Genomic DNA, 23657 nt, shown 5'->3' on the forward strand with positions numbered 1-23657 from the left:
CTTCTTTTTAAATCTGATGGTTTCGAAAAATGACGACAACATGAACTATATATTTATCAGAATTCCTTTACGGTTTCCATGGACGCTTAAAATAATGTTTTAATAATACTGATCAACACGGCGTAAATACCAGCTTCAATATGCCTAAAATGTTATATCTTTAGAAAATGTTTTAAAAGCAGTACAGTTCACTCTACGAACTCCTCTGGTGACCACAGTTAAAGACAGAATAAATGGTTGCGAACCATTCTGAATTGTGTTCTTCAATTTAGAAGAAAAAAAATCTCACATACCATGTTTTAATCAATGGCAAAACTCGTTTGTTTACATCGCCCAACCGTTTTTTCATAGTTATGCAGGTGGCGCTACGGTGGTGACTGCGAAGGGGTCTATTCCTCTGTCCAGAATAATTCCGCCATTGTAACTTTTATGTCACATGATGAAATGTAGACATTCCATTGGATACCGGTAGACATCAGTTGTATAGCGTCGTGTAAACCGTTCACACTACACGACGCGACAGTCGCGTCGCGGCCGTAGGACCCGGTTCACACTATACGACGGGGCCGTCGTCTGCGAGACTTGAACATGTTGGCCGGTCGTGTGCGCAAATTGCGTGCCAGTCGGGCCGACTGAAAATCAGTCGCCGACGGCTGATTTTTCAATACACACTACACGATGCGACTCAACTGTTGAGTTGAGTTGGGTCGCGTCGTATAATGTGATATAGGCTTTACATTTTACATACAATTTTACATTCATAGAGAAATGAACGAACTCCCCGTAGTTTGTCTTAAGCCTAGATCACATTATACGACGCGACTCAACTGGACGGTCGCGTCGCGTCGTGGGCCACGATCGCTGACCAATCGGTCGTGTCTGAAATTCGTTCACACTATACGACGCGACTCGACTCAACTGAAAAAAAAGTCTTGTTAATTACCCCTCTTTTAAAAATCTAAGATGAGTCCCAACAAGACACTGAAGAGCTCGGACTGCCGTAGTTGACATGATGATGTTAAAACGACATCGTCTAAAGTGACATGGTACTTGTGAATGGTGTTTTGTTATACATTATTGATGCCTGTCCCCAGCGACAATTCATTCACACACGTACCTGTATCTGTTTCAAATCGAAAATAATGTACAATTTACATTGTGTGCGAGAAGAGAGAGAGAGACGGAGAGAGGGGAGGGGGAGGGGGAGAGTCAGTCACAGGCGCCTTAAGTGAGTGGCAGGAATCTGAAAATAATACGAGGGACAGTTAATACATTACTGGAACATCCAATTGTTGGCACTTTCCGCAGGACTAATTTTCTTCTGATCATGCTGGACCAGTGAGGATTTCATTCATGAGACAATACTTTCAAAATGCTTTAAATTCACCACTCGAGATCTATCCAAGTAATAAGAACCCCCAACTGTTTCACTAGTAGGAAAAAGTATTAAAAAAATCCTTTTCAGACGACCACCTCCCATAAGCGTGTGACCTTCTGTAACGCATAGGCACACGCTCTCTAAAAATTATGTAACATTAAATGCATAACCTCTCCCAAAAGACCATATTGACTAATATTATAAGATTTTTTATTGATGTCTGTTTGGTAATAATACCACTGGATAGAAAATCATCAGTTTAAAAAACACAACAGCAATGATTAGCTTGCATTTTAATTTATAAATAAATATGATAAAATTATTTTTAAAACACGATATATAAACTCATGACAAAACACCTCCTCCATTCCCATGTTTAGTAACATCTCCACATGAAATCCCTTCCCCTCCCACGAGAGATGTTACTTTAGCCTAATTCATGAACGGACCCTTGTACGAGGGTCCACTTAATCTGAGAGATGGGACTACGGAAATTAGTAACGAGTTAGTATTTACCGGTAAGTATAACTGGATGTTTGCCATATGCATACTTATCCACAAATAGGTTACCCCCACGCACCACACGCACACACACAACACACAGAATTCCAAACAGAAAAGTAGCAACAAAGATAAGAAAGAAGAAGAAGAAAACCCCCAAAAGACAACAAAACAACACAAATTAAAAAAAAAAAAAACCCCCACCACACACCAACTAAACTAAATTGTCTAGTAACATGACTTACGGTATGCTTTCTGTTCAATTGCTTTCTGTTTATTAGCAATGCTCTGGAATAAAAAGGTTCCACTCATGGTCCGAGAGAGTAGTTTGAAGGGGAAGGGCTATAGGGAATTTGAGGCATGCTCCCTCAACAAAGTTTGACTTTCAGGCGTTCTAGCACAGCATTCTCAGCCAGAGAACATAACAGGGGAAATGCGAGCAAGGGGCATGTGTCCCGCCCCCTCCCCGCGTTCTGCACCTATAACATCTTCTTTTCAAATGTGATGGGGGTTTTCGAAAATGACGACAACATGATATTTATATTTATCAGAATTCCGTTATGGTTTCCATGGACGCTTAAAATAATGTTTTAATAATACTGATCAACACGGCGTAAATACCAGCTTCAATATGCCTAAAATGTTATATCTTTAGAAAATGTATAAAAAGCAGTACAGTTCACTCTACGACTCCTCTGGTGACCACAGTTAAAGACAGAACAAATGTTGCGAACCATTCTGAATTGTGTTCTTCATTTTAGAAGAAAAGAAATCTCACATACCATGTTAATCAATGGCAAAACTCGTTTGTTTACATCGCCCAGCCTGTTTTGTGCAGTTGTGCAGGTGGCGCTACGGTGGTGACTGCGAAGGGGTCTATTCCTCTGTCCAGAATAATTCCGCCATTGTAACTTTTATGTCACATGATGAAATGTAGACATTCCATTGAATACCGGTAGACATCAGTTGTATAGGGTCGTGTAAACCGTTCACACTACACGACGCGACAGTCGCGTCGCGTCGTAGACCCGTTCACACTATACGACGGCCGTCGTCTGCGACTGAACATGTTCGGTCGTGTCAAATGCAGTCGGGCCGACTGAAAATCAGTCGCCAACGGCTGATTTTTCAATACACACTACACGACGCGACTCAACTGTTGAGTTGAGTTGGGTCGCGTCGTATAATGTGATATAGGCTTTACTGAGCGTTTAAGAACCAAATAGTAATAACAAAATAAAATATGAATTTTGAGTTTCATTATTAGTAAGTATATTCGAAATTTAATTATAAGTATTGTCTGCTTTTTCTTTTACATTCATCTCGTATGAACAACAACAACAAAAACCACACAATTTGAGGATGACTTTTTGTTTGTTGATACCCCGACGAACGTAAACGAAATAACAGACAATAATAAATGGAATAATGAAATAACACTGGCGTAGGAAACGGGGGGTGCTTTATAATAGTGTAAATATGAAAAGTGTGCCCCCCCCCCCCCCCCCCCCCCCCCACTGTTTGGCACCCCCCCCCCCCCCCCCCCCACTGTTTGGCACCTTCCTACGCCACTGAATGACTCAGCTAGTATATTAAGTATAATTATTTTAGGAATTTAAACCTGATTTCAACCAATTTAATTGGAAGGGTTTTTTCTTGCTGGAAGGGATTAGAATTTTAAAGTTTATTAATGGGGAAAATGTTTTATTTCTTTTGTAACAATTATAAACATATTTATTTATTTTTAGAAATAGTAGGTTACGCATTCTAGTTTGCTGTCTATGTAAAACCATACGTTAACACTTGTCGAAGTTCCATAGTAGTCTGCACAATATAAAATTCCCCGTATTTCTGGCAAATGATTGAATATATATATAATATTTGTGGATTTGCAATTCATATTTATTTTTACCTTAAAAGTTTTACCGTTTTTAAACGTTATAGAAGAGTCCTCTATTAGATCAACATTATTCGAAATATAATAACACACGGGTACCATCCCTGACATTATGGAGATTTCTATTAAAAAAAAAAGAATAATAAAAAAAAAAAAGGAGAAAGATTTTATGAGATAAGAAGGTGACACTGCACTATTTACCTGCGTGCTTTCTACTTTATCATAACGACACCACTTGGCAAAGTGTTCACAGTTATTGGTAAGTGCGTTGAATCGCCCAAATTCCCAATGTCCAAGTTGAGATTTCGCTCTCTCAACGATTTCTTCTCGAGAAAAAGGGCTGCAAATATTCACAAAATAAAGAAACACTGCAGTATATCATAATTATAGTACATGGTTTTCAGTATTTGTATATCGAAACTTATTTAACTACAAATGGGGCTATCAACAGGTACTGCGGAAGCTGGGGAACATTGCGGGGAGGATGCGAGTTTTTAGGTGGTTTCCGGAGCATGTTCTCGCTGATTTCCGGGGCATGTTCCCTCTCAGTTCCGGGGCATGTTCCCCCTGTGTTCCGGGGCATGCAGCAAGGGATCTTTTGTATACAATTTCTCACAGACAGGAACCATGACCAATTGGGGTGCACTGGTTGGAACGAGAAAAAGCCCAATCAACTGAATGGATTCATAGAAGTGGTTCGATCCTGCGACGCAAGGACTTCAAGCAAACACTCAACTGACTGAGCTAAATCCCGCCCCCTCAACATGACAATTGTGTGCATTATGTCAATAAACCTTCTTGTGTTGCCTCCGCCGCGTCTGATCAGGGTTTAAGATGACTACCGTCTCGGTGGCGTCGTGGTTAAGCCATCGGTCTACAGGCTGGTAGGTACAGGGTTCGCAGCCCGGTACTAGCTCCCACCCAGAGCGAGTTTTAATGACTCAATGGCCACTACACCCTCTTCTCTCTCACTAACCAACTAACAACTAACCTACTGTCCTGGATAGAAAGCCCAGATAGCTGAGGTGTGTGCCCAGGACGGCGTGCTTGAACCTCAAATGGATATAAGCACGAAAATAAGTTGAAATGAAATGAAATAAGATGACTCTCCCAAAGTATCAACATTTTGGCCAATTTTATCAGAAAATCTTTCACCAAATTTATTTAGCCAATTAGCAAAATGGTGGTATTAGTACAAGCGACACACGATTTTGTAAAAACAGAAATACGTCGTCTCATGTTGCTGTAGAAAATCAAATAAAGCCCAATACATTTCAGCAAGATATTTGATTATACTCCTTAAATATCTAAATTATTAACATACATGTATGTTCTTTAATTAAAATTAATATCATCTGTGTCTGTGTGTGTGGTTTGTATATTTACACGTGTGCTTGTATGTGTGTGTCAGTATCTGCGTGTCCCTGCGTGTATGTGTATGTGTGTGTTGTGTGTGTATGTTTGTATACACACTTTGACGTCACCATTGGAAGAGTTCTGTGCTTTACCTGCTCTAAAGCGGCAGGTCTCAATTTGGCTGGCATGGCGCGCTGTTCTGAGGACAAATTCATTTCCAAGGGTTTTTGTAATTGGAACAAGGCAGATGAGAAATTTAAAACCATGAAAATACATTTTCACACTTGACATCACACAGCAACCTGAATTTCCGATCTTCCAACAATGACAATCACACTCAGTTAAATACGTTCCATCTGGAAGAGCAGAAGAAAGCGCGCACCGCTCTACTGAAGATTGTCACGACTCTACAGTACCTGGCGCAGCAGGGATTGGCAATACGCGGCAAAGAGGCAAGTGACGGCAACTTCGCTAAGTTGTTAGAGCTACGGAGCGACGACGACGACGTACTGAAGAGATGGTTAACGCTCAAAACCTTCTACACTAGCATTACGGTACAGAACGAAATAAAGAAGATCATGGCCCACATGGTTGTGAGAAACATTTGCAAGAACATTGGCTATTTTGCAGTAATTGTTGACGGCACTCGAGACGTGCAAGGTGCTGAACAGGAAGCTATATGTGTGCGATATTTAGACGATGTCTATGATATTCACGAAAACTTCGTCGGTCTATACACTGTATCTGAGACGACTGGTGCCAGCCCGAGCAACATGCTGCAAGACACATTAACACCGCCCCCTCCATCCCAAAAACACACTTAAAACCGGATTGACGCCCATGCAATAAGCAAGTGCATCATTCCCTCCCTTGTATTTCGCTGGTTTGTTTCCATCTGATATGTTTCAGTTGTATAGTTTCATTTCAATTTCGACCTTCTGTTTTCTAACTCACGTTTTCTTATTAGTAGATGAACACTACAACGAACCCTTTATAATCTCTAGAGAATTGTAATATACTCACGTGTGTAGTTTCGCTAAGGGTTCACACGATGAATTTGCATGTAGAGGAAATTTGCATATAAGTAAACGAATAGACAATGTGATTGCCCCCTCTCCCTCAATAGAACTGGTGAAAGGTGTGTGTTAACTTAATGTGCGCTTAGCACTACACAAATCCCTGCACACGCGCCTGCAATGCTTTGTCGGGACCATATCTAATTGGAAAGCTATTTACGAATTTATTTGATCTAACAGAAAATACTTACATGAATACACTGCCCAATGTCTGAATCCTGTGCGATAGAAAATCACCAAATCACCTGGTTCCAAATACTCAGACATTTCTCAGTTACTTGCTCAACTGTGGTATGACTTGCAGTTTTAATTTCAATATAGTTTATGGAGGTGTAGTTTGTTCTTGCTTTCTGCCTGTTTGCTTCAATGATCGTACACAATTCCGTCCGTCTTCTTTCCCGAACTTACTCAGAAAACAGTGACGATACGAAAGCCAATCGCACACCAAACAGATCTGAATGACACTTGACGTCCACCTATTGATAGTGTGGCTGCCACAAACAATCTTAGTGTTAATAATACGTCCAACGATTTACCCGATTTTACGAAATAGAGAATTCCCAGGATTATGTTATTTATAGATGGGTTTTTCCCAAACCTTCTCGGGGATTAAAAAGACTGAAAAGGTGTAACCTAATAATTTTATTTCATAACAACTAATAGCTACAGGCAACATAGGAAATCCCAAGAACTGTTTATATTTATGTATGTATGTATGTATGTATGTATGTATATATGTCTGTATGTACGTACGTACGTATGTATGTATGTATGTATGAATATATGTACGTACGTATGTACGTATGTATGTATGTATGTATGTATGTATGTACGTATATATTTAAGAATGAATGAACACACTGGCTCGGGAATGTTATAAAACTAAACAATTATCATTTTCTAATTTTGCCCCAGGCATTCGAAATTCAGAGGCGGATGGTGGGGGGGGGGGGGGGGGGTCGGAGGAGGACGGTGCAGGGGCCCACCCACTATATTTTGCGATAGATATAATTTTATTATATTTTAATTTTAATTTTTTTAACGATCCCTATCCAAACTTCCCCAAATTTCCCTTGGCATTCCGCCTCATGTCATTGCCCCCCCCCCCTCCTAAATGGATTTTGTGGATCCGCCACTGATATTGATTTTAAATTGACCGTTGTGATATTCAGAATATAACTGTGTTTTTCAGTCAGTCTTGTTTTTAATTTGTTTGGCTAGTACTATGTTGTATTTATTAGCCGAACTCGATGCATTTGTCTTTTAGAAGATTGTTATGAAACGGGATAACAAACAAACCAACCGCTAAAAACATGGACTGGGTTAGAGGCTTAAAAACAGGCTTAGACGGCGGGTAGTCGTGTCGAGACTAAGATATCCTTGAGACTTGGATTATTTCTGTATGCAATAACCGGTCGTGCTCCAATGTTGTTGTTTTTTTCATAACAGTTTGGTTATTAAAACAAATTCCTCGTTCATAATTTTATCAATATCAACGCTACGTGGTATGTGCTATCATGTCTGCATATAAAAAGATATCTTGCGACTAAATGGGAAAATGTAGCGGGTTTCCTCTTTATGACTATATATAAAAGTTACCAAATGTTTGACATCCAGTAGCCGATGATTACTGTGATACCCGGTATGCTATTCGCAAGACAACTGATCATAGTCTTTGATTTTGTGTATATGGCGTCAGACCAATGGTTAAGGACCACAAAGATAATAAAAGAGGAAACACGCTGCCGCCACTCTACTTCTACCGAAAAGCAGCAAGGGATATTTTACACACCACGGCCTTTGGTATACCAGTCATGGGATACTGGTCAGAACGGGAAAGGTTCAACGGTAGCCAGATTCACAAAGGAAGTTCGATCCTAACATGTATAGTAATGCAAAAACACTAGTTCTTACACAAAAGGGGTAACCTAACAATGTTCTGCCCTTTCCATATCCATGGATCCGCCGCTCTCTCTCTCTCTCTCTCGCTCTCTCTCTCTCTCTCTCTCTCTCTCTTCTCTCTCTCTCTCTCTCTCTCTCTCTCTCTCTCTCTCTCTCTCTCTCTCTCTCTCTCTCTCTGTGTGTGTGTGTGTGTGTGTGTGTGAGAGAGAGTGTTCTTTGCTTTACGAACACATATGACTGTTCAAAATAGCTTTGTTGATTGCTTATCAGAGTCTAGTATGTTGTAATATACCAAGTCCATTGATATACCAATCGTGCGGCAATTGCTGGAATGAGACGTACGCCACTGGGTCCACCGAGAGGGAATAACCTTACAACCCTACACACTCCGGGCGGGCGCTTCAATTTCAAGACGTAGATGCTATCATGTTATTTAGCCGTGCTTACAAATATAGACAATGTTCCAGCAACAGTGCATGATACTATATGTGTTATCACACGCGATCACAGAAACATATACTCTTCAAAAAAAGAAACGCAAAAGGGTACAAATGGGTTATAACTCCGATTTTATGTTTCCTACCGGATTCATGCTTTGTGAATATAAGGTCATTGCATGTTCCAAACACATTCCCACGGTTACATTCGATAAAACGCAGCTACTGTAAAATAAAGTTTCAAAATGTGAATATTCGCAAAAACGCAGCCACGTGCAAACCATGTCACCACTGCACGTGCGTTGTCTGCACGTGCAACATGAACACCGACAGTATAAAAGTGCAGGGTGTTCGCTTGCCTGGCCTCTGTATCTGGCCGACAGTTGACAATCCAGGACATGCCACGTCTCAGTGAACCGCAGAGAAACAATGCCATCGGCCGACTAGACGCAGGCGAATCCAGAACGGCCGTTGCCAGGGCATTCCATGTGTCCCCAAGCACCATCTCCAGACTGTGGGCCCGTTACCAGCAACATGGATCAACACGTGACCTCCCTAGATCCGGTCGACCACGGGTCACTACCCCCGGGCAGGACCGCTACATCCGGGTACGCCACCTTCGGGAACGATTGACTACTGCCACCTCCACAGCCGCAGCAATACCAGGTTTGCGCAGGATATCCGACCAGACCGTACGGAACCGCCTACGTGAGGTAGGAATTCGTGCCAGACGTCCAGTTCGAGGTGTCATCTTAACACCACAACACCGTCGACTCCGACTGCAGTGGTGCCAGATTCATCGACAATGGCCTCAACTGCGATGGAGACAAGTGTGGTTCAGTGACGAGTCCCGATTTCTGCTCCGACGTCATGATGGAAGATGTCGTGTGTATAGGCGTCGTGGTGAACGTTATGCGGCAAACTGCGTGCAGGAAGTGGACAGATTCAGCCATCTCACACACTGGCAGAACTGACCTGGTCCACGTGCAGGGCAACCTGAATGCACAGGGCTACATTGACCAGATCCTCCGGCCACACATCGTTCCAGTTATGGCCAACGCCAACGCAGTGTTCCAACATGACAACGCCAGGCCTCACACAGCACGTCTCACAACGGCTTTCCTACAGAACAACAATATTAATGTCCTTCTTTGGCCATCGATATCACCGGATTTGAACCCAATTGAGCATCTATGGGACGAGTTGGACCGACGCCTCCGACAGCGACAACCACAGCCCCAGACCCTGCCCGAGCTGGCAGCAGCCTTGCAGGCCGAGTGGGCCACCATCCCCCGGGACGTCATCCGTACTCTGGTTGCTTCAATGGGCAGGCAGTGCCAGGCAGTTGTCAACACACGCGGAGGCCACACCCGGTATTGACTCCAGATGACCTTGACCTTGGTGGTGTGTCCTATCACTTACTCACAATGGACTAGAGTGAATTGTGAACAATCCTGCAACATTTGGTAATTATCGGACTCACCATTCAATAATTAAATCAATTCTCCAAATGTTACGACAATGTGGTTTTGCGTTTCTTCTTTTGAAGAGTATATATGTAATTCCACGCGTGAATGTTTTTAATTGCAAGCACTGGAAATAGTGTTACGGGGTGGAGGCTTGGGAACTACACGCACATTGAATTATGGGGGACAAATCAGCGTAGAAATAATAAATGACATTATTGTTCAATAACAATGTGTTAGCAACTATGTTTCGAGTCCATCGAGCACCTTTATTGTACAACAAATGTCTTAAAGGGACATTCCTGTGGGAAGCGCAAATAAAATATCCCTTGCTGTTAATCGGAAAGAGTAGCCCGTGAACTGGCGACAGCGGGTTTCCTGTCAAAATCTGTGTGGTCCTTAACCATATGTCTGACCCCATATAACCGTAAATAAAATGTGTTGAGTGCGTCGTTAAATAAAACATTTCTTTCTTTCAGTTTTTAACAGATCGCGTTGCATTACAGAAATGATCAAAATTCCTAACTGCAGTACTGCTGTATCAGATCGCGACATATTATCTGCATCAAGGCTACAACATTTTGTAATTTTTATAATAGATACCGGCAGCAACTGCAACGCTAAATGTAGTTACTGCAGATAGCGTTGTTACTGCAGATAGCGTTGTTACTGCAGATCGCTGTCGCTCAACACCCACTATTACTGGTCAGGTCAGGTCATAGGGCTTTACGTGCACATTCAGAGCAAGCTGTTGTAGCGCACGCCTGTCCTGGGCAGGACAGGGAAGGCGGGTGTGTGTGTGTGTGTGTGTGTGGACCGCCTGCACTGGCCGGTGCAAGGGAGCACCAGCAGCCCGACCGTGGTCGGTAGCAGGCGGAGGGGCTCTATTACTGTGCCCTGATACTTTTTATACTAGTACCCCACTTATTGTAGACCAGGTACGGCTCTGCAATCTCCCCGAGAAAAATCCAGAAAGCCAACTAATGAGATAAATAAATTGATAATAATTATACACAGAAGTTTTCAAAGCACTTCGAAGTGTGGCTGGGATCCATACCCCCGAGCACCCATCAACTGAATGCGCGTTGATATTTAATTACTTTCAGTTTCCTTTTGTGCTTATATCTAATTACGGTTCAAGCACGCTGTTCTGGCCACACAGACGTCAAATATCAGGGCTACCACCGACGTGTAAAGTTAAACAATAGAGCGCTCAGCTGTAGCCTAATTGGCCACTGTGATACCCGGTATGCTATTCGCAAGACAACTGATCACAGTCTTTGATTTTGTGTAAAGCCAATTTCGATTTGTGTGAGATATTGTGTAGTATGTGTAGTGCTTGATGTTTAATCTGAGCTTGACATGTTTCACTCACCCTCGTATAGTAAGCTGGCTTTGTATACCAGTGTAGCAAACATAGCAATACATACACATTTTACATTTCAAACTTGCAACATGAATCTGTTGAGCTGGTTGAATAAATCGGTCAAAAACGATAGTTTTCTTTTACCATCATCGTCAAGAAGACCCGAATTCGAGATCACATCGTTATGTATATTCTACAAACAGTGAGATTCACACAATAACTTTTTATACATTCTAACTTGCTGTCTTGATTATACTATTCTCTTGTCGTATCCGGTGTACAGCGTATGACAGGAAATAAAATATTCCGGTAAATTGCCAGTGTGTTATTGTTTTCAAAAGAAATATTTTAGATAGAATCTGTTGATGTTTTCAAGTATTTTCAAGGCTTTATATTTTCGATGCTGACTACTTACCCTCGAAACCCACGAAAATAAAAATCCTCGAAAATTTCCGGTTATACGGTACATGATTATATGCGAGATAAAATAAGGTATTTAAAAGCTTTTGAATTATATCATTCATAGTCACAAGCGAGCTGAAATAATCACTTATAACTTAAACATTCTACAATCATCTCTTACAAATTCTTTGATAATGACTTACAATGGCCTACATCAATTAGAACTGAATTAGTCAACATATGGACTGAAATATATGAACTCAATTAGAACCGAATCGAAGCACAGATAAACCGAAATACCTGAACTCAGTTAGAACTGAATTAACAAAAATATTGAATGAAGCATATGAACTCAATTAGAACCGAATAAACACACAGATAAACTGAAATATATGAACTCAATTAGAACCGAATTAACACAGAGATGAACTGAAATATATGAACTCAATTAGAACCGAATTAACACAGACATGAACTGAAAAATATGAAGTCAATTAGAACAGAATTAACACAGATATGAACTGAAATATATGAACTCAATTAGAACCGAATTAACAAACATATAAACTGAAATATATGAACTAAATTAGAACCGACTCAAAGCACAGATAAACCGACATACCTGAACTCAATTAGAACTGAATTAACAAAAACATTGAATGAAGTATATGAACTCAATTAGAACCGAATTAACAAACATATAAACTGAAATATATGAACTCAATTAGAACTGAATTAACGCACAGATGGACTGAAATATATGAACTCAATTAGAACCGAATCAAAGCACAGATAAACCGAAATACCTGAACTTAATTAGGACTGAAGAGAGAGAGAGAGAGAGAGAGAGAGAGAGAGAGAGAGAGAGAGAGAGAGAGAGAGAGAGAGAGAGAGAACCTTTTTGACATGCCTCTATACCACTAAGGTTTCGGGCAACTCAATTAGAACAGAATTATGGGTTACATGTAAACACATTTGTTCTGGGAGAAAAACATTTTACACATATAATGTTAACTTCGGGGGTCGGGGGGGTGGGGGTAGACGCAGCCCAGTGGTAAAGTGCCTGACTGATGCGCGGTCGATCTAGGATCGATTCCCGTTGGTGGGCCCATTGGGCTATTTTTCGTCTCAGCCAGTGCACCACAACTGACATATCAATGAATGAATGAATGTTTAATGACACCCCAGCACAAAAAAATGCATCGGCTATTGAGTATCAAACTGTGGTAAAACTGACATATCAAAGACAGCGGTATGCGATATCCTATCTGCGGCATAGTGCATATTAAAGCACTCTCTTTAACGAAATAATGTAGCGGGTTTCCTTTCTAAGAATATATGTCAAAATTACCCTGTTTGGCATCCAATAGCCGATGATTAATAAATCAATGTCCTTTCGTGGTGTCGTTAAACAAAACAAACAAACAAACAAATCCTCAGATTATAGTCAAGATTACCAAATGTGTGACATCCAATAGCCAATGATTAATAAATCAGTGTGCTCCAGTGGCGTCGTTAAACAAAACAAAGTTTAACTTCAACAAATACATGAGGCGGGACGCAGCCCACTGGCACAGCGCTCGCTCGATACGCGGTCGGTGTGGGATCGATCCCCGTCGGTGGGCCCATTGGGCTATTTCTCGTTCCAGCCAGTGCACCACGACTGGTATATCAAAGGCCGTGGTATGTACTACCCTGTCTGTGTGATGGTGCATATAAAAGAACCCTTGCTGCTAATCGAAAATAGTAGCCCATGAAGTGGCGACAGCGGGTTTCTTCTCTCAATATCTATGTGGTCCGTAACCATATATTTGACGCCATATAGCCGTAAATACAATGTGTTGAGTGCGTCGTTAAATAAAACATTTCTTTATTTTTTAACAATTGCATGTGTTCCATGGAGGCACATGTATACAGAGAGAGAACCAGTTTCCATATGTACATACGTATGTTAACTAAATAACCTTGGCTTCTTTAAAAGACAAATAACATTACCGTAACCTGAGATAAAAGGCCAGTTACCTAAGAACATGCACAGCAGATCTGGCTGACCTGGTAATAACAAAAATGTATTTATCTAGAACTATGAATAGTAAAGCCTAGTGACCTGGTTACTGTACATAAACACTACCATCCCAAGTATGTATCTCCATTTTTATGTTTGTGTATTCTTTTGCAGGTGGACGTAGTCTTTCCAACACTGGCATCTACCATAGAGCATTACATTACTGTTGAAGGACACCTAACTTTAATAGGACATTTATTTATGTAAAACAGGACAGGTGTTTTAGGAATGGCATGTAAAATTAATTTTGCTTACCTTATAAATGGAATATTCATCATTGAAAATTTTGTGAAGAAATTTAAAAACAGTGAAAGATCTGAAATAATAAAAAAGTTTAATTCAAGATATTACAGAGAACAACTTTACTGAATGTTACATGTTTTTAGAAAGAAAGAGTAGTTTGGTTTATGAAACATCATGAATTGTTTTTAAACTACAGGTATTGCTATGTTTGGTATGTCCAACATACAGTATTTTAGATAAGCAGTGATGTTATTAAGAATGAATATAACTGGTGGAAATGTAATTACATCCAGATATTAGCATGCCATGTGACATAATTAGTTTGATGTCAAAGGATCCATAGAATGACACAATTTTATTGGTTTATATTAAATATTAACATTATACATAGATAATAAGCATGAAAAAGCTTACAGATGCAAGTTAAATCAAGTATTTATGTTTTCTGGGAGCCAATATATCGGAACATTTGTTTTTCGATGGCGGCCATTTTGAAAACCAAGATGGCAGCCGCAATTATGGTTTTATATGAACGAGTATTACAAATTGTACCTGTATTCAAAAAGTCACACTTCTTTTTACATTTTCAACAATTATTACGTAATCCACTAGACTAATATCAGCATTTATTCTTTGTTCTTCTATACCAGATAATAATTTACTAACAAGAGTACCGGCGAGGTACGCCTGTAAAAAATAGGCCACGGTGACCTACTTATGGTATGCAACACACCGCCATCCCAAGTTGTAATTACTTGCAAGGTTTGATGATCCTAAATTAATAAGGAAGATATGCCCAGACAAGGATTTCCCTCAATGTGCAAAAAATGCGTGCAACGTAGATCACGGTAACACAGTTATGGTAATATATACGACACACCACCATCCCACGTTGTACTTGCATGCAACGACTGATGGTGCTATGTGGTAACAAAGATATGCGACACACCACCATCCCAAGTTGTACTTCCATGAGTAGTATATTTTATACGTAGCGGGGACAACAATGGGAATACAACGGAAACGCCTCCAGTACAATGGATATGCACCTCCGGAACAATGGCCTCCGCCTCCAGAACAATGGGTGTGCACCTATTGTCTTTCCGGTTCAGTGAAGCGGATAATTTGATTTTCCGGTTCAGTGAAGTGGATAATGGGGTTTTCCAGTTCAGTGGAGCGTATAATGGATTTTTGAACAAACGAAGTGCACGTATTGTATTGGTTGGATGACTGGCATTTAAAAAAAAAATTGGGCGGGAACGTCCGCGTTTTCAATGGGAACTAAATACCTATTGAAAGTGGTGTTATCAGACTAGGGTATAGTCCAGTCGTCATGGTTTGGTATAGTGGTGCGGACGGGCCCGACTCCGGAGGATACGAGATGGTATCACTATAAAGCAAGGTAAAGTCTAGAAAAAGAGTAGTAGGGGCCGACCCCGCTTCCTATTTCTTCTTAGAGTGGGGCGGTCAATCTTCCAGTGCTGCTAGGACAGGCTCGGACATGTAGAGACTAAACGCGAACAATCGTGGCGTTCTGCAGAATGGCCATCATACGAGTCACGAAAAAACGAAAGTCGACAGTCAGACGGAGAAATGACATGGAGGCAAAGAATCTCGCTAAAAAAAGAATCCAACCTGGTGGTGCAGGCTGTCGAAACGAGAAGCGTTCCAGCGTTCAATCAGTTCCAATGGCCGCATACATCCCAGTACAAAACTTCATTTCGCTGACAAAAACAACGAAATGAAGGACCCCCAAGTCGAGCACACGAAAGCACGTGCAGTGTGCACACGCGAAACAAACACGTCTTACCGCGTGGAGCTCCAGACTGGGAATCTGTGGGGTTGGGTTTTTTTTAGTTGTGACAAGGGTGATGGGTGCAAACACCTTTGTCTAAATATGCTTTGAAAGGTTTATTGTTAGCAATGATGAAATAATATCTTTTGAATAGAAAACCAGTTGAAACCCGTTTATTTGTTATTATTAACCAATCGCAACCAGTCTTTTAAACAATGCATTTGAATATATGTTATAACATAAAGAGAAGTGTAATTATTTATTATGTGTAACGATTGTGTTCAAAGATGAACTATAACGACAAGAAACAGGCTGTTTACTTCAGCTGGAAATATGTTTTACGATCAGAATGCAGTTTTAATGAATCAATAGTGAAAAAATCAACTTGTTGGTTTAAGAGTCGTACTGAATGTGAGATGGATGCCAAATGATCCTTCTGCGATTTGACTACCAGTACCAAGCTAATAATAATAAAGAAAATACGGCCAACTCGTGTGCTCGTGAAGTAGATGCAGTTGATAACAGAAAATGCTTGAACAATTTGTTATCTCTGAGTTACGCCTTTGAAGTCTGTAAACTGGTTCAGCGATTCTGTAAAGAAATGTGTATGGGATGCATGTTCGACGAGGAGAAAACGCACACCTGTAAAACACTGTGCCACGAGGATATGCTCGAACGCTACTACTCAACTGCATGGGTTGAACTGAACGAAGATGTCGTTGCTGACAGGTGGATACGTCTTGTTTATGCAGATCCAGTTTTATTAAACACTCCAGGATTTGTTTTGTGTCAGTATCAATGCAAAGACTATTTGGATATGAACGTTAAAACTGTAGAGTGGATGAACATTTTAAAAGAACAAGTACTTAAAATACTACGTTTGGAAGATCGTCTGCGCGTATAAATCAACGTCACAGAATACATTAGTTCAGTTCAGTCATGTCATCCAGAGTGAAGCCTAACACTGAAAAGAATGAACGTGACAAGAACGGACTTGAAAAATATTATACAAAACCGAGAGACGCTGGAGCTTTCTACGGACCAAAGAAGTTCCCCGCGCTCTGAAGAGACGTGGTTTACAAACGTACAAGTTGAAAGTGGTAACACAGTGGCTGAACGACGAAGATGCGTACAGTCTCACAAGCCAGTGAGCCGTTCATTCAAGCGTCTCCGAGTACGGGTTAACAAAAAAGATGAGATGTTTGACATGGATTTAATGGACGTCAGCCGCCATTCAAAAGTCAACGATGGAGTTAGGTACTTGCTTATAGCAATTGACATTCTTTCGAGATACCTGTGGGCCATACCCCTAGTAAACAAGAAACCGGAGACGGTGTTAGAAGGCTTCAAACAATTTTAAAAGACGAACGTGTACCCAAGAAAGTTCGGGTTGACAAAGGTACGGAATTCGCAGGTGTATTCAAGCAGTTTCTATCAAAAGAAAACATTAAACTGATTGTCACGCAGAATGAAGATATCAAAAGTAATTTCGTGGAAAGAATTATCAGAACGCTGCGGGGGCTTATTGCGCGCTTTACGACTTACAACAATAGACAAAAATACATAGACGTTTTAGCAGATCTAGTACACAATTATAACAATACAGTACACTCTTCCCTGGGACTGTGGGCACCGGCTGTTGTAAATAAAGCGAACGAACTTAAAGTTTGGAGTCATCTGCAAGTCGAACCCATGGTTAAGAAACGTAAAGTAAAGAAACTATTAGCAAAATTTGTATTTAAAGTGGGTGATTTAACGAGAATCAGCTATTTGCGTAAATCATTCACGAAGGAGCAGGACTTGAGGTGGACAGAAGAGTTGTTCAAAATACATTCTAGAAGTAGACGACAAGGTATTCCAGTTCCAGACTGCGTGATTTTCACGACGAAGTGCTTTAAGGTATATTTTATACAGCCGAACTTCAGAAAGTGAATAAAAATCAAGACATTCTGTGGAAAATCGAAAAAGTGTTAAAAAAGAAGGAAAAGGGAAAAGTGTACTATTTGTTTCGGTGGTTAGGGTGGCCACCTAGCTTCGATTCGTACGTAGAAGAAGGAGAACTGAAAACTGCGTGAGACATGGAGAAGTACATTATATTGAAGAGTACTGACTCTAAATCAGTGTTTCCTGACAACAACCCCTATCATTTTCGAGTAACGTTAAACCAGAGGTTAACGTTTGAAGGTGTATGGATTGTGTCTCTTGTGGATTTGAATTTTGGAGAAACTGATATTCATAGTATGAATGATTTGCAAGTAGACGTGTTGTGTAATTTGTGTGACAGCATCGAAGTACAAATCAGCTGTTAGTGAAAAAGATATATTTGTATAAACGTCAACAACAAACGATATGTCACTCCTCACAGACAAAGACTTTGTGGAAGGTTTACCCAGTGCTTTGGATCTGTTTACTATGCGCCCATGCCAAACGAGTGTGTTTCAACATTACTACGTCGATGTTAGACCTGTTAGTCAAATTACAGATTCGTCACCAGTGGAATTTCAAATTGCAAATAGTGGAAGTGACTACGTGGATTTGAAACGAAGTCGTTTACATGTTAAACTGAAAGTGAGTCACTCCGATGGTACTGTACTCTCTAAAGATGAACACGTGGCAGCAGTAAATTTATCCATGCAAGCTCTGTGGTCGCAAGTCGCTGTGTATTTACAAGGTCAGCTGGTGAGTTCTGCGAACAATCATTATCCCTACAAAGCATACATTCAAAGTTTACCGAATTACGGAGCAGAGGCCAAACAATCGCAACTTCAGTCTCAGCTGTTCTACAAGGACAACGGGGAGACACAAGCAGATATTGAAAGCACCGATCCCATTACTGGAACCGATGCTGGATTGTCCGACAGAGGAATGTTCATTGCAGACAGCAAAACGGTTACCATGGAAGGGCCCCTGTGTGAAGATATTTTTAACATGGTGTGGATATGACAGTTATTTCGGAGCTCCATCCCCTTTTGTTTGATGTCTGGGAAGTCGGGTCAGGAGTACAAGATCGAGCTGTTAGATATTTACTTCAATATATGTAAACTGAAAATGAACAGTGCACTTCTTTTAACACACAACAAGCTGTTTGAAAAGTCAAACGCATTGTACCCATTCACTAAAACCGAAGTTAAAATGAGTAGCATCCTGTCTTCTCAACAGAGCTACGTGTGGGACAGTGTGTACCAGCCGCAGTGTCCAAACAGACTGATTGTTGGGTTTGTCGACGGTGACGGAGTGAGTGGATCATACACAAAAAAAACCGTTTAACGTCCAGAGTTCTTTTGTGAAAACGGTGGGCTTATATTTGGATGAGGTCAGTGTGCCCGGTCGACCCGTCGAAGCAGATGACGTCAGTGCGTACGTGAATTTGTTCGAAGGTTATTTAAGTTTATTAAAAAACGGTAATTTACGGTTAGAAGTGCAGTTTAAATCTGCATTAACAAAGACAGTGAGTTGCATAGTGTATGGTGAATTCCCCAGCTTGATTGAAATTGATCAGACCAGGAACGTGTTTGTCAAATAGATCATGAATGGCTAACAGATTCAATGTGCGATCGACTGCGAGCCAGTTCTACGTTCACGTATTGTCGGTGTTTACTCGAGCGATACACTACCACGCTTGAAACGGGGGAGACCTTGGGGGTGTATTATTGTAAACACGGACCCATCTCACCTTCCCGGCAAACACTGGGTGGCGTTCTATTTTGACAAAAACAAAGCAGAGTTTTTCGATAGTTTTGGGAAACCACCCGAACATTACAATATAACATTTGTAAATTTGTTAAGGAAACATTGTACATCGTACGTTTACAACGCCAATTCCATACAATTTATCAAATCCAAGACATGTGCTTTTTATTGTTTGTATTTCCTGTTACAGAAATGTAAAACTGAACTGATAATGAATGATATTATGAGTCAGTTTAGTGAAGATACATTACACAATGACTTATTTGTAACCAACTTCATATGTCGTTACTTTAGATATTGTAGTCCATCATGCATTCCATGTAGTCACAAGTATTTGTAATTCAGACATATGTTATTTAATAAATAAAAATTATTTATCACAGAACACTGGTTTGTAATATTTTTAATATATTAGTTTATTAGATAGTAGTTTAATATGAATATTATATATATACTTTCCAGACTATGTAGGTAAATCCACAGTAGATAATCCACACAGTAGGTAAATCCACACACTCTAGGCAAATCCGCACAGTAGGTAAATCCCCACAGTAGGTAAATCCACAGTAGGTAAATCCCCACATTAGGTAAATCCACACAGTAGGTAAATCCACAGTAGGTAAATCCCCACATTAGGTAAATCCACACAGTAGGTAAATCCACAGTAGGTAAATCCTCACATTAGGTAATCGAATCAAAAAATACAATCAAGAATTGATTGATGAGCAAGCGGAAATAATTACATAATTTGCAATGTTATAGTTATTTAAAATTAACAATTACAATAACAAATAGTTTATAATTTATTTATTTATTAAAAACTACATTTTAAAAATTACACACATTAAGTTGTGTACATACAAAGATATATGTTTCAGAGTTCTATAAATCCAGTATAGAAGAAATATTGGTGTGGTAAATATATCTAGCTAATGAACTATATTATTAATAATAATAATAATAATAAACGACTAAGTAATGCTTATTTAATTTGTTTGTTTTATTTGCATGAGTAGGAAGGTATACAACGAGAGAGAGAAAGAGAGAGAGAGAGAGAGAGAGAGAGAGAGAGAGAGAGAGAGAGAGAGAGAGAGAGAGAGAGGGGGGGGGAGAGAGGGGGGGGGGGGGGTTGCAGGGTACATATTCTCCACACTATGTAGGTTTAGTAATCCAGTGTAGGTAATTTCCACAGAATATATATCCAAAAATGAAGAAACTTTCCTATTCCACAGAAGGTATATCCAACATGAAACACTTAATAGGTAATCCGATATGAAAGCACAATAGTAGATAATCAAACAAGAAATGATTTTCTTGATGGTCAAGGGGAGACAATTTCTTAATTTGCAATATAGTGTCCTGGACAGAGGAGCCGGCTGAGCTCGTCACCTGTGTCCAGGACAGATGTTCACGTTAAACTCTCTGATTTGGTCTAAGAAGATAGTTGTAATAAGTATTCAGATTTAAATATTTGTAGCTAAATTCACAATAACACATAATAATACTTAATTATTTATTACTAAGAACTTCTACTACATTCTAATTGTTTAAAAGTCATTCAATAAATGTTACACTTGGTGGTGGCGAAATGTCTATATATCTGTTTTGTTGCGGTGGATGTTGCTCTGGATGTTGCTGTGGATGTTGCTACGACTGATGCTGCTCCACGACCTCTTCCAACTGTGTGCACACCACGTGCCTATTCGAGTGGTTGTGGGACTCCTAGCCCAGTTCCTTGAAAACAATAAAAACAGTTTAATTTATTATTATAATCATCATTAAAATTGCTCTTCCTTCATTAGCACAATTTCCTGAATGGTGGGTGATTGCTACATATTTAATGTTATGTTGGTACTTATTTGTACTGAAAACAAGATATTTGTTCAACAGAATTAATCATATATATAATATATTAAGAGAAACCCGTCTGGGAACTGGTTTCTTCTCATTTATTTGCAAAGTAAATTTGTAACAATACATAACTGTAATAAATGTGTTGACTACGTCGTTAAAGAAAGCTCCAAAACACTTCTGATTTACTAGAGTTCTATATGATTTGTATACGCTAACTGGACTATAAGGGAGTTAACTCTTATTACACTGTAAAAAACCTCACCAACATACGGTTGAAACCGCTGTGTGGAATGGAGTGGAACTCTCTCCATAGGTGGGTGTTGGTAGTGCTGATGTTGTAGCTGCTGCTACTGCTCCAATCTCTCATCGGTAACCGCTAATGAGAGCATCTCGCTCTCTTCCTGCACCTCGCGCCCCAGCTGATTGATAGCTGCAAGAATTTCCTCTCTGTGTTCCATCAGAGCACGGAACGCAGGTGCCGAAAAAGACAGGTGCTTTGTGCCTGACTTTGTAATTTTGTTTATGTGAATATATACTTAATTATTCACGTCCCATATTTTGACCATCGCATAGTCCTTGTAAAAAATATTTTTTTACACTGATTCATTTTTAAAAATATGTTACTTCAATTTTATATGTTTTCAAAAGAATATTCTGCACAGAGTGATACAAACTGTTGCGTTTCCACTTTTATGGAACCGTATAACAATAACGTAGAAGGTCTAAAACGATTGGTAGGTTACTATTAACCAATAGAACATCTGTAACCCGTTTACCACGATTTAGTGACTTGGTATTTTTCCTCCTATTGACTAGAAATAGCAAGCTATTAACCAACATTAAAAAGTGCTGGATCATGATAAAGTTTCTATTGATTATAGAAAATCATAGGTGGCAACTACATCTTTAATTTCAAATGATGGGAGATGTTTCTTTGAAATTAGAAATTCCACTTTCTTTTCAAAATACGTTTTTGGGTTAAATACTTAATTGTCAATTGAAAAACATATTTTGGTTCTTCAACCTTCCAAAACTATTTCAAGACGTTACCATTGAAATACCAGACTTTGAGTCGCCTTTAATTGAAAAGCTTCTATTTAACTATAGAAATAACAGGTGACATCTGCGATGATGGTCTTGGGTAAAACTAATACTTAATAATAATAAACGTATTCAGTTTAGTCCACCGAGTGTGACTATTTGCTATATTTCTGTTCGATTTATGTTTGTACTTTAAAGGATTGAAATACTTTTTAGAAAGTGTTAACCTAGAAACGCAGAGTACATTACCCTACCTACATAACTTTATTTTAAAATATATTTGTAGTATTCAGTTTTAACATATTTGTTTTGCAAGCGATTATTTGAAAATAAAAACAATCTACATTGTTAATGTTATATGTGAAATTCGAAGAATAGTTGTTAGTGCAACGTTTAAACTATTTAATAAAATATAGAATAATATGTTCTAGAGCAGAAACAAGACACTACACGGCTTACTCATAACAGGATATTTATCAACCTTAACATAGAGTGTAGCACAGCATAGCATGGATGAAAATTAGTGTTACTTATCTTACGTTGTAATACTGTTTTAAAAATGTACATTGGAAGAAATAAATGCGTATGTACAACTTTCGTTAAAAATGTACAGCTTAAAAGACATAATTTCAGTGTTACATTAGTAATAATGTTGCGAGAGAGAAAGCTAGCTTATTAAGTTAATTTGGGTGTTGTCGATAGTTTTGTAAAGCAATGAGGGTGGGTGCACTGACATCACTCCATTAAACAGTTAGTAATTGTATGCTTTTAATAGTTGCTCAACCGATTTTAATAGTTCTATAAACGGTTTTGATAGTTATGTTGACATCATTGCTATAATTAAACAGTTTACAATTGGTTGTCAAAGTGAAGAAATGAAAATCGCGGGAAATGCATTTTTTCTTTTAAATACCACTGCGTCTACAAGTAACAGACACACTTTTGGTTGACACCGCTGCTGCAAAATCTTCCTTACTCCCGAATCTATATTATATAGAAGGTAAGTTTTAGCTAACCTTTTTTCACAACGAAGAACTTAGTCTATTTCAAAGCGAACCACGCAGATAAACATGAATTTAATCAGTTTTAAATATTTAGATGTTTAACATATAACTTTAGAATAAATTGAATTATATTTTGTGATAACATTACCGAAATTTATTAAAATAGTTTAGTTGTTATAACTTG

General features: G+C 39.4%; 1 protein-coding gene across 1 annotated transcript; it reads left to right on the forward strand.

The window, feature by feature from the left end:
* Nucleotides 1–4877: 4877 nt before the first annotated feature.
* On the forward strand, nucleotides 4878–5956 carry LOC121387339. The gene is made up of 2 exons (XM_041518390.1): nucleotides 4878–4891; nucleotides 5431–5956. Exons 1-2 carry the CDS (start codon nucleotides 4878–4880, stop codon nucleotides 5954–5956), a joined length of 540 nt encoding a protein of 179 aa, XP_041374324.1.
* The last annotated feature ends 17701 nt before the right edge of the window (nucleotides 5957–23657 follow it).

This window comes from Gigantopelta aegis, chromosome 2 (genome assembly GCF_016097555.1).
Source record: "Gigantopelta aegis isolate Gae_Host chromosome 2, Gae_host_genome, whole genome shotgun sequence".
Lineage (NCBI taxonomy): Eukaryota > Metazoa > Mollusca > Gastropoda > Neomphalida > Peltospiridae > Gigantopelta > Gigantopelta aegis.